Here is a 13,415-nt window from a genome sequence, read left to right as displayed (position 1 = left end):
GCTGAGGAACTCCATACCACTTTCCATAGTGGTCACACCATTTTACTCTCCTACCAACAGTATACAAGGGTTCCAATTTCTCCATATTGTTGCCAACCCTTGTTATTTTTTGGGATTTTAAAAAATAATGACCATTCTAACAGGTATGAGGTGATATATCATTGTGGTTTTGATTTGCATTTCCCTGACAATTAGTGATGTTAGGCATATTTTATATGTCTGTTGGCCATTTGTATGTGTTCTGGGCCTTTTTTTGCGGGGAGAAATGTCTATTCAAGTCCTTTTCCCATTTTTTAAATTGGGTTGTTTTCTTGTTACTGAGTTGTCGAAGCTCCTTATATATTTTGGATTTCAACCTCTTATGAGATGTATGGTTTGCAAATATTTTCTCCCATCCCATAGATTGCCTTCTCTCCCTGGGGCTTGTTTCCTTTGCTGCAACAGATGCATTTTAGTTTCTTGTAGTCTCAGTTCTCTATTTTTGTGTTATTGCCTATACTTTTGGTGTCATATCCAGGAAACCATTGCCAAGAACAATGTTATAAAGCCTTTCTGGGGGTACAAATCCAAGATGGCCGATTAGGAGCAGCTCAGGATTGCAGCTCCCAGCGAAAGCATGGAGGGTGAATGGACGCTGCATTTCCAGACAGATTTTTATTGCCCACAGACAAGGAGATTCCCAGGCTGAGGAGCCTCACGGACCGCCAGCATGGCTGATTTGGCCAGTGAGGCTGTTCTGGCCGGCGCCGCGGGTCTCTGCACAAAATACATGGGTCCGGGTGCCATTTTAGCTGGCGAGTAGAACTCCTGGGAGACTGAGCCACCCATTCAACTGATAAAAAAAGGGGACTGAAACAAGCAGCCAGGCCAGGAGATTCCTGGGCAAAAAAGCACCACGAATCTCAGCACGGCTGTTTCAGCTAGCACAGTGGGTTGCTGCACAGGAAATCACACAGATCCTGGTGCCTTTTCATCAGGTGACTGGAACACCTGGGAGACAAAGCGTCATCTGTTCAACTAAAAAAAAAAAAAAAGGGCTCTGAGGCAGAGAGCAAGGTGATCAGGCTCGGCTAGTCCCCCCCACCCCACCCCAACAAAAAACAGCAATCTGAAACACTCTGGATTGAGAGTTTCACAGCAAGCACAGCTGAACCCAGGATGGTCCAGCTCTGTGGGGGAGGGGCGTCCACCATTACCGAGGCAGTTCACCACTATGGAAGCAGTCTGCCATTGCTGAGGCAGCCCACCATTAGAGAGAGAGTCCGCCATTATAGAGGTGGGCTGCCATTGCTGAGGCAGTTCTAACTATACCCATATAAACAAGACTGCAGGGAAGTTCACATGGCAGTTGGGCAGAGCCCACAGCAGCTGAGCAATGCCTCTGCATGCAGACAGTGACTAGGCTGCTTCCTCGCTGGGTACGTCAGCCCTGAAAAAAGGAAGCAGCACAACAGAAACTCATAAATAAAGCCCTAACTCCCCGGGACAGAGCACCTGGGGGAAAAAAGGGGGGGCAGTTTATGAGTTCTGCTGCAGCAGACTTACATGTACCTGCCAATCAGCTCTGAATGAACAATGGAGCTCACAGCTTAGCACCTGGGCTCCTATAAAGAACAGACTGTCTCCTCAAGCAGCTCTCTGACCCCCATATATCCAAAGAGTCACCTCATAAAGGAGAGCTAAGACTGACATCTGGTGGGTATCCTTCTGGGACAAAGATAGCAGAAGAATAAACTGACAGCAACCCTTACTGTTCTGCAGCCATTGCAGGTGATCCCAAGGCAAGCAGAGCCTGGAGTGGACCTCAGCAGTCCTACAGCAAAGGGGCCTGAATGTTAGAAGGAAAACTAAGAAACAAAAAGAAACAACTTCATCATCAAGAAACTGGACATCCACTCAGAGACCCAATCTGAAAGTCAACAACTACAAAGATGACAGGTGGATAAATCCACAAAGATGGGAAGAAAGCAGCACAAAAAGGATGAAAGCACCCAAAGCCAGAACACCTCTCCTCCTACAAGGGATCACAACTCCTCACCAGCAAGGGAACAAGGCTGGATGGAGAATGAGTGTGATGAATTGACAGAATCAGGCTTCAGAGGGGGGGGGGGTGGTAATAAAAAACTTCTCTGAGCTAAAACAACATGTTCTAACCCAATTCAAAGAAACTAAGAACCATGAAAAAAGATTTGATGAAATGCTAATGAGAATAAACAACTTAGAGAGGAATATAAGTGAATTGATGGAGCCGAAAAACACAACATGAGAACTTTGCGAAGCATACACAAGTTTCAACAGCCAAACTGACCAAACAGAAGAAAGGATATCAAAGGTCAAAGATCAACTCAATGAAATAAAATGAGAAGGCAAGATTAGAGAAAAAAAGAGTAAAAAGGAATGAACAAAGTCTCCCAGAAATATGGGACTATGTGAAAAGACCTAATCTATGTTTGATAGGTGTATCTGGATGTGACGGAGAGAATGAATCCAAGCTGGAAAATACTCTTCAGGATATTATCCAGGAAGACTTCCCCAACCTAGCAAGGCAGGCCAATATTCAAGTCTGGGGAATACAGACAACTCCACAAAGACATTCCTCAAGAAGAGCAACCCTAAGGCACATAATCGTCAGATTCACCAGGGTTGAAATGAAAGAGAAAATGCTAAGGGCAGCCAGAGAGAAAGGTTGGGTTGCCCACAAAGGGAAGCCCATCAGACTCACAGCAGATCTCTCAGCAGAAACCCTACAAGCCAGAAGAGAGTGGGGGTCAATATTCAACATCCTTAAAGAAAATAACTTTCAACCCAGAATCTCATATCCAGCCAAACTAAGATTCATAAGTGAAGGAAAAATAAAATCCTTTGTGAACAAGCAAGTACTCAGAGATTTCATCACCACCAGACCTGCTTTACAAGAGCTCCTGAAAGATGCACTAAACATAGAAAGGAACAACCAGTACCAGCCACTCCAAAAACATACCAAATGGTAAAGAGAATCAACACAATCAAGAAACTGCATCACCCAACGGGCAAAGCAGCCAGCTAGCATCAAAATGGCAGGATCAAATTCACACATAACAATATTAACCCTAAATGTAAATGGGCTAAGTGCCCCAATCAAAAGAAAGACTGGCAAATTGGATAAAAAGCCAAAACCCATTAGTATGCTGTATCCAGGAAACCCATCTCACATGCAAGGATACAAAAAGGCTCAAAATAAAGGGATGGAGGAAGATTTATCAAGCAAATGCAGAACAAAAAAAAAGGAGGATTGCAATTCTCATCTCTGATAAAATAGACTTTAAACCAACAAAGATCAAAAGAGACAAAGAAGGACATTACATAATGGTAAAAGGATCAATGCAACAAGAAGAGCTAACGATCCTAAATATATATGCACTCAATACAGGAGCACCCAGATACATAAAGCAAGTTCTTAATGACTTACAAAGAGACTTAGACTCCCACACAATAATAATGGGAGACTTTAACACCCCATTGTCAATATTAGACAGATCAATGAGACAGAAAATTAACAAAGGTATCCAGAACTTGAACTCAGACCTGGACCAAGCAAACCTAATAGACATTTACAGAACTCTCCACCCCAAATCCACAGAATATACATTCTTCTCAGCACCACATCACACCTACTCTAAAATTGACCACATAATTGGAAGTAAATCACTCCTCAGCAAATGCAAAAGAACAGAAATCATAACAAACAGTCTCTCAGACCACAGTGCAATCAAGTTAGAACTCAGAATTCAGAAACTAACTCAGCACCGCACAGTTTCATGGAAACTGAACACGTGGCTCTTGAATGTTGACTGGATAAACAATGAAATGAAGGCAGAAATAAAGATGTTCTTCGAAACCAATGAGAACGAAGACACAACATACCAGAATCTCTGGGACACATTTAAAGCAGTCTCTAGAGGAAAATATATCACAATAAATGCCCACATGAGAAACAAGGAAAGATCTAAAATAGACACCCGATCATCAAAATTGAAAGAGCTAGAGGAACAAGATCAAAAAAACTCAAAACCTAGCAGTAGACAAGAAATAACTAAGATCAGAGCAGAACTGAAGGAGATAGAGACACAAAAAAACTCTTCAAAAAAAAATCAATAAATCCAGGAGCTTGTTTTTTGAAAAGATGAACAAAATAGACCACTAGCCAGATTAATGAAAAGGAGAGAATAATAAAATAGATGCAATAAAAAATGATAAAAAGGATATCACCACAGATTCCACAGAAATAAAAACGATCATCAGAGATTATTACAAACAACTGTATGCACATAAACTAGTAAACCTGGAGGAAATGGATAAATTCCTGGACACTTGCCTCCTCCCAAGCCTAAACCAGGAAGAAGTCGAAACCCTGAATAGACCAATAACAAGGTCTGAAGTTGAGGCAGCAATTAAAAGCCTACCACCCAAAAACAGCCTAGGTCCAGACGGGTTCACAGCCGAATTCTACCAGACATACAAAGACGAGCTGGTACCATTGCTTCTGAAACTATTCCAAATAATCCAAAAAGAGGGAATCCTTCCCAAATCATTTTACGAGACCAACATCATCCTGATACCAAAACCTGGCAGAGAATCAGCAAGAAAATACAACTTCAGGCCAATATCTAGATGAACATAGATGCAAGACTCTTCAATGAAATATTGGCAAACCGATTGCAACAGCACATCAAAAATCTTATCCACCATGATCAAGTAGGCTTCATCCCAGGGATGCAAGACTGGTTCAACATATGCAAGTCTATAAACATAATTCACCACATAAACAGAACCAAAGACAAAAACCACATGATTATATCGATTGATGCAGAGAAGGCCTTTGACAAAACTCAACAGCCCTTTATGTTAAAAAGCCTCAATAAACTAGGAATTGATGGAGTGTATCTCAAAATAATAAAAGCTATTTATGACAAACCAACAGCCAATATCATACTGAATGGGCAAAAACTGGAAGCATTCCCTTTGAAATCTGGCACTAGACAAGGATGCCCTCTCTAACCACTCCTATTCAATATAGTATTGGAAGTTCTAGCCAGAGCAATCACGCAAGAAAAAGAAATAAAGGGTATTCAAATAGGAAAGGAGAAAGTCAAATTGTGTCTATTTGCAGATGACATGATTGTATATCTACAAGACCCCATCGTCTCAGCCCAGAATCTTCTGAAACTGATAACCAACTTCAGCAAAGTCTCAGGATACAAAATCAATGTGCAGAAATCACAAGCATGCCTATACACCAATAACAGACTTAAAGAGAGCCAAATCAAGAATGAACTGCCATTCACAATTGCTACAATGAGAATAAAATACCTAGGAACACAACTTACAAGGAACGTAAAGGACCTCTTTAAGGAGAACTATAAACCACTGCTCAACGAAATAAGAGAGGACACAAACAGATGGAGAAACATTCCATGCTCATGGTTAGGAAGAATCAATATCGTGAAAATGGCCATACTGCCCAAAGTAATTTACAGATTAAATGCTATCCCCATTGAGCTACCAATGACCTTCTTCACAGAACTGGAAAAAACCACCTTAAACTTCATATGGAACCTAAAGAGAGCCCGCATAGCCAAGTCAATTGTAAGCAAAAAGAACAAAGTGGGAGGCATCACACTACTGGACTTCAAACTATACTACAAGGCTACAGTAATCAAAAGAGCATGGTACCCGTACCAAAACAGAGATATGGACCAATGGAATGGAACAGAGGCCTCGGAGGGAAAACCACACATCTACAACCATCCAATTTTTGACAAACCTGACAAAAACAAGCAATAGGGAAAGAAGTCCCTGTTTAACAAATGGTGTTGGGAAAACTGGCTAGCCATGTGCAGAAAGCAGAAACTGGACCCCTTCCTGACACCTTACACTAAAATTAACTCCAGATGGATTAAAGACTTAAACATAAGACCTAACACCATAAAAACTCTAGAAGAAAACCTAGGCAAAACCATGAGGACATAGGCATAGATAAGGACTTCATGACCAAAACATCAAAAGCATTGACAATAAAAGCCAAAATAGACAAATGGGACCTAATCAAACTCCATAGCTTCTGCACGGCAAAAGAAACAGTTATTAGAGCGAATTGGCAACCAACAGAATGGGAAAAAGTTTTTGCAATATACCCATCTGACAAAGGGCTGATATCCAGAATCTACAAAGAACTATAACAGATTTACAAGAAAAAAGCAAATAAGCCCATTCAAAAGTGGGCAAAGGATATGAACACTTTACAAAAGAAGACATACATGAGGCCAATAAACATATGAAAAAATGCTCATCATCACTGGTCATTAGAGAAATGCAAATCAAAACTACATTGAGATACCATCTCATGCCAGTTAGAATGGTGATCATTAAAAACTCAGAAGACAATAGATGCTAGAGAGGATGTGGAGAAATAGAAACACTTTTACACTGTTGGTGGGAGTGTAAATTAGTTCAACCACTGTGGAAGACAGTGTGGCGATTCCTCAAGGACCTAGAAATAGAAATTCCATTTGACCCAGCAATCCCATTACTGGGTATATATCCAAAGGATTATAAATCGTTCTACTATAAGAACACATGCACACGAATGTTCATTGCAGCAGTGTTTACAATAGCGAAGACTTGGAACTAACCTAAATGCCCATCAATGATATACTGGCAGGGAAAATATGACACATATACACCATGGAATACTATGCAGCCATAAAAAACGGTGAGTTTGTGTCCTTTGAAGGGAAACAGATGAACCTGAAAACCATCATTCTCAGCAAACTGACACATGAACAAAAAATCAAACACTGCATGTTCTGACTGATAGGTGGGTGTTGAACAATGAGAACACATGGACACAGGGAGGGGAGCATCACACACTGGGGTCTGTCAGGGGGAAATAGGGGAGGGACAGTGTGGGGTGGGGAGTTGGGGAGAGATACCATGGGGAGAAATGCCAGATATAGGTGATGGGGAGGAATGCAGCAAATCACACTGCCATGTGTGTACCTATGCAACAATTCTGCATGTTCTTCACATGTACCCCAAAACCTAAAATGCAATTTTAAAAATAATAAATAAATAAATAAATACTTTCCTCTATGTTTTCATCTACAAGTTTTATAGTTTCAGGTCTTGTTCTTAGGTATTTCTCCATCTTGAGTTGATTTTTGTGTATGATGTAAGATAAAGGTCCAATTTCATTCTTTTGCACATGGATATCCAGTCTTCCCAGCACCATTTGTTGAAGAGACTATCATTTCCCCATAGTGTAGTCCTGGTACCCTCTTGAAGATCATTAGACCGTATATATGTGAGTTTATTTCTGGGCTCTTCATTCTGTTCCACTGGTCCATATGTTCATCTTTTTGATTAATGTAGCTTTGTAATATAGTTTGAAGTCAGGAATATGAAGCTTCTACCTTGAAGGTCCTTTGTGGTTCCTTATTAATTACTGATTTTTTTCCCATTTCTGTAAAAAATATCACTGAGGGTTTGAAATGGATTACTCTAAATTTGCAGATCACTTTGGGTAGTATGAATATATATTTTTTTTAATTCTTTATTTTCTACTGCTTTGAGAAAAGTATGGATATTTTTTAACAATGTTAAGTCTTCTAACCCATGAGCATGGGATGTCTTTCCATTGACTAGTCCTATTCTTATAGACATAGAAGGTCGACTGACGAATGTCAAAGATTACAATGAATTACGAGAAAAGGTTTATGGATTTTTTTCAATAAATGGTACTAAGTCAATTGGATATCCATGTAAATAAAATGAAATATGACCCCCTACCTAACACTACACACAGAAAGTACTTTCCAGATGGGTGTTACCTCTAAATGAGAAAGGTACATAAAATAAACTTTTTTTTTTTTTTTTTGAGATGGAGTGGTGTGATCTCAGCTCACTGCAACCTTTGCCTCCCAGGTTCAAGTGATTCTTCTGTCTCAGTTGCCTGAGTAGCTGGGACTACAGGTGTGCACCACCACACCCAGCTATTTTTTTTTTTGTATTTTTAGTAGAGATGGAGTTTCACCATGTTGGCCAGAATGGTCTTGATCTCTTGACCTCGTGATCCACCTGCTTCAGCCTCCCAAAGTGTTGGGATTACAGGCGTGAGCCACTGTGCCTAGAAAATAAACCTTTTAGAATAAAAACAAAAGAATATTTTTGAAACCTGGAGTAGGCACAGTTTCTTAACAGGAATATAAAAGGTGCTAATACTAAAGGAAAAAAAAGGTAAATTATACTACATTAAAATTAAGAATATCTCGTAACACCAAAAGCATTGGCAACAAAAGCCAAAATAGACAAATGGAACCTAATTAAACTCCAGAGCTTCTGTACAGCAAAAGAAACAATCATTAGAGTGAACCAGCAACCAACAGAATGGGAAAAAAATTTTGCAATCTACCCATCTGACAAAGGGCTAATATCCAGAATCTACAAAGAACTGAAACAGATTTACAAGAAGAAAACAAACAAACCCATCCCAAAGTGGGCTAAGGATATGAACAGACACTTTTCAAAAGAAGACATATATGAGGCCAACAAACATGAAAAAGTGCTCATAATCACTGATTATTAGAGAAATGCTAATCAAAATCACATTGAGATACCACCTCATGCCAGTTAGAATGGCGATCGTTAAAAAATCTGGAGACAACAGATGCTGGAGAGGATGCAGAGAAATAGGATCACTTTTACACTGTTGGTGGGAGTGTAAACTAGTTCTACCATTATGGAAGACAGTGTGGCACTTCCTTAAGGACCTAGAAATAGAAATTCCATTTGACTCAGCAATCCCATTACTGGGTATATACCCAAAAGATTATAAATCATTCTATTATAGACACATGCACACATATGTTCACTGCAGCACTGTTTACAATAGCAAAGACCTGGAACCAACCCAAATGCCCATCGACGATAGACTGGACAAGGAAAATATGGCACATATACACCACGGAATACTATGCAGCCATAAAAAACGATGAGTTGTGTCCTTTGTAGGGACATGGATGAATCTGGAAACCATCATTCTCAGCAAACTGACACAAGAACAGAAAATCAAACACCACATGTTCTCATTCACAGGCGGGTGTTGAACAGTAAGAACACATGGACACAGGGAGGGGAACATCACACACTGGGGTCTGTTGTGGGGAGCCAAGGGAGAGACAGCGGGGGGATGGGGAGGTCGGGGAGGAATAACATGGGGAGAAATGCCAGATGTAAATGACGGGGGGATGAAGGCAGCAAACCACATTTCCATGTGTGTACCTATGCAACAATCCTGCATGATCTGCACCTGTACCCCAGAACCTAAAGTACAATTTTATATATATATATATATATATATATATATATATATATATATATATATTCAAAAACCACCATTAAGAGAGTGATATGGTTTGGATCTGTGTCCCCACCCAAATCTTCTGTTGAGCTGTAATCCACAGTGTTGGAGGTAGGGCCTGGTGCAAAGTGATGGGGGTAGTTCCTTCATGAATGGTTTAACACCATCCCCTTGGGGTTGTTCTAGTGATAGAGTTCTCAGGAGATCTAGTTGTTTAAAAGTGTTTGGCACCTCCCCTTTTCTCTCTCTTCTTCCTACTCTGGCCTTGTGAAGTGCCAGCTTCCTCTTTGCCCTCCATCATGATTGCAAGTTTCCTGAGGCCTCCTCAGAGGTTTCTTGAGGCCTCTCCAGAAGCCAAACAGATGCCAACATCATGCTTCCTGTGCCAACATCATGCTTCCTGTACAGCCTGTAGAACTGCGAGCCAAGTAAACCTCTTTTCTTTATAAACTACTCCATTTCAAGTATTTCTTTTAGCAGTGTGATAATGGACTAATACAGACAGTGAGAAGATTAGCCACAGAGTAGATTATTTGAGGGCTCATATCTAGAAATCAATACATCAATAAGAAAAAGCAGACAATCCAATAAGAAAAAATGGGTAAAAGTCTTAACCAAGCTTTCACAAAAGAGGCTGTCCTAATAGCCAACAGACATGAAAACGTGTTCAGTTTCATTAGGCATCAGGGAAACGCAGATTAAAACTTGAATAAGTTCCACTTATGTACACCAGAATGGCTATGATTTAAAAGACAGGTAATACCAAATGTTGGCAGGAATATAAAACAGCTGAACACTCACACAATTCTTAGTTTGTGTATAGTTTGGTACAACCATTTTAGAAAATCATTTGGCACTATATAGTAAAACTAAACACACATAAACTGATAACCCAGCATTTCTACTCAGATATATATCACACAGAAAATGCTTATACATACAGTTATCAGAAGATGTATAAAATTTCATGGTAGTGTTATTAGTAATAGCCAACAACTGGATGTAACTTATATCCATCAACAGAAGAATGGTTAATAAATAAATGTATTTTTCATACCATGGAGTTCTATACAACAACAAAAATGAACAAGCTATTGCTGTACATAACAATATAGCATACCTATTGTATTATTCCATTCATACAAAATAGGTAAAACTAACAGACAAGAGTAATCTATAGTGGTAGAAGTTATAACAGTGGTTACGTTTAGTATCATTCATTTATTATTTTTGTAAAATTTAGATCATATATAATTTTGCATTCTGCTTTTTTCACTTCACATTTTATTTTGAGCATTTCCCCATATCATTAAATATTCCTTGAAACTATAATTTTAAGGGTTATTTAACATTTCATCATAATGTAGACATAGCATTTTTAAAGGATAAATCAATAGCACAAAAACATCAGTTATAATTGATATTAGTAGAATTTTAACCATAATTACAAACAAATTGTCATTGGTTACCTTTCTGTATATGGTCTTAAGTAATGGATTTAAAGATTCCTTCCTTATGTTTAGTCTGAAATTCCATGACTGTTTAATAGGTGTAGGTAATGACAGTATTTCTCCACTTTCTCCAAACCAACGCTTTCCCTATCAAAAATATTTAAGTACAGTAATTAAATATTTTACAAAGAAAGTCACATACTAGCCAGTGTTCTAACTTGTTAACTGCTACACTTGCCTCTTCTAGTTTAAGCAGGCGATTTTCCATTTTGTTGCAGGTCTTTTTATATATTTCTGGCTTTCTCTGAATATAGAATCCTTCATCTTCTAAAATACGTGGCATCATATCTTTTGGCAGTTTGCGCTGGTTGACCACTTAATAACAATGAAACTTAGATATCAAAGTCCAAAATGTTAAATGAATATTGACCAAATAAGTAGTACAAACGACTATAATTACACTCTACTACTAAAGTCTAGCAAAAAGCCTCTCTCTCGCTTTCTCTCTCTCTCTCTCTCTGCATATATATGTACAGTTTTTAAACGGAGAATGGGTTCTCTTAATCAGTTCCCTTAATTCAGGAAAGTTATGAAAAACAAATATAGAAAAGTTACTATAATTTTATATCAGTACTTTTTATTTATCCGGCATACAGAAAAGCTATTATTCCATAACATAATTCATTAATGACTTGAATGTTTTACTGGAAAAGAATATTACCTGGAGAACTACTTGGTACAAAAATATTTGCCTTCTGTTTTTTTATTTGTTCTTGATCATCTTCATATTCAGCAGCTTTTACTTTGACTAAATCTGTCAAAATGAATTCTTTCATAAACTCTTCATCTTCACTCTCATCAACATTTTGTAAATTACCACCAAGTGAAAAGCATTTGGGATAACTATGGTTTACTGGTCTCTGTTGAATACCAAAAAGGAAAATAAGTTTTCATGCTTGTCTTCAATGATTAATATGCAAATAAATAAAATGTACTAGAATCTTACTGTGAACTGTGCTTCTGATCCTGTCACTCACAGACCAAGTTCTAGCTGAAATTGTGTTACAATGAAATTTCACTGAACTTAAAACTCATTTAACATTGAGTACACAATATTATTTTTCTGTAGTCTATCTTAGCAATTCTTCACTGAAAGATTGAAAGAGCTGAAATAGCTCTTCCTCCCCTTTGGAAAATGTTCTGAGATAACGAACTGTAATATTTCAACTACTGAGAATACACAGTATAGGGCAGGGTCCAAAGATACCAGACCATGTGATCCTAAATCTCTTTTTTCCCCATCATTGAGAAAACAATACCACCTAAAGTGCTGTAGAGTAGGCATGCTGTTTTCTACAAGGTATTCATGAAAAAAAAAGAAAGATGAAGGAAAAGTAAAGATTCAGCATAGAAGTCTGGCAGAGTGATTACAGTGAAATTCTGAAATATCGATAAAGGTTATAAACAATCTGAACATAGATGTGGAAACAGATACATTATTAAATATTAAAATGAATCTATCATACTCATAAATTTAATGAGTCAATTCATGAAAGCAAAATCATTAGGTTGGATGACTTTACCTGTCTAGTTTGAAATATATACATACTGAACAACAGAGACAGTATGTGAGTCACACAAAAATCCCTCGATTCTCAAAAACATACGTTTAGGGTAAATAATAAAATTTTAAAAAGTTAATCACAGAATTCCTTTGACTAGAGACTCCTACACGGCCTTGATCAATACTGACAAAGTTAAATAAGTAATGTCACTAGACATCAACTAGGTTCATATCATCATACCCTCCCTCCTATATCCCTGTCAGGAAATCAGAATAATATTTTATATCCGGAAATCTTTGTGATATCTTTTTCAGAATTAAAATAAAGAATACCAACACCTAGGAGCAAGATTTGGGAGATTTCCAAGTGGGAGCTCTCTTTGAAGATTCCACTCATAGCCTCTTTGCTCCAACTGGAGCTCCCATGACCAAGCTTCTTTTATAACAGCCACAGTGTGGGCCAGGGTTTTCCACCTGCCGTCAGAGCTAAGGTCTGCCCTCACGGTAGAGTATGTTGGGCTCTCATCTTGGACTCTAGCCTCTGAGATATGACCCTATGGGTCTTTTTTTTATGAGCCCTACCCAATCTTCCTATATTTTTAGCTTGAGACAAGCTGTGATCTGGACCAATGCAAGTCCTACCTACTCAACTATTCCACACTTAGTCTAAGTCTAGCTGCTATCTCAGATCACTTTCTTGGTCTTCACTGTGTAGCTCACAGCAGAGCAATGTGTGTGCTGTTGGCTGTTATGTGACAGGGAGAATGGAGTCAGAAGATATAAGTCTAGATGGATACAAGTGAATACTGTGCAGTAAAAAAGGGATGGTGTCCTCTGTCCCTTCTCACAAGAACATTCTTGTTCACTGCGGTGTGGCAAGCAGAAGTTTCTGAAAGTAACCCTAGGCCTCACTCTGAGTTGCCCAGATGAGTTATTTGAAACCAGGGGTCCCCTTTCTCCCAGCAGGAAGGGGCCACATTCAAACTCAGCCTCCTACAAAAGG

The 13,415-nt window shown here is 38.8% G+C and overlaps 1 protein-coding gene across 1 annotated transcript in view; it reads right to left on the bottom strand.

The window, feature by feature from the left end:
- Positions 1–13,415, bottom strand: part of CC2D2B (coiled-coil and C2 domain containing 2B) — a 113,050-nt gene that overhangs the window by 77,319 nt on the left and 22,316 nt on the right. Inside the window, exons 6-8 of the mRNA XM_074382672.1 lie at positions 11,570–11,768; positions 11,087–11,223; positions 10,867–10,995 (exon numbers count right to left, since the gene is read on the bottom strand). Coding sequence (XP_074238773.1) covers positions 10,867–10,995; positions 11,087–11,223; positions 11,570–11,768 — 465 coding nt within the window. The remainder of the gene's footprint in view (positions 1–10,866; positions 10,996–11,086; positions 11,224–11,569; positions 11,769–13,415) is intronic.

Source organism: Saimiri boliviensis, chromosome 12 (genome assembly GCF_048565385.1).
Source record: "Saimiri boliviensis isolate mSaiBol1 chromosome 12, mSaiBol1.pri, whole genome shotgun sequence".
Classification (NCBI taxonomy): Eukaryota; Metazoa; Chordata; class Mammalia; order Primates; family Cebidae; genus Saimiri; species Saimiri boliviensis.
This window is presented reverse-complemented; position numbering and strand designations above follow the sequence as displayed.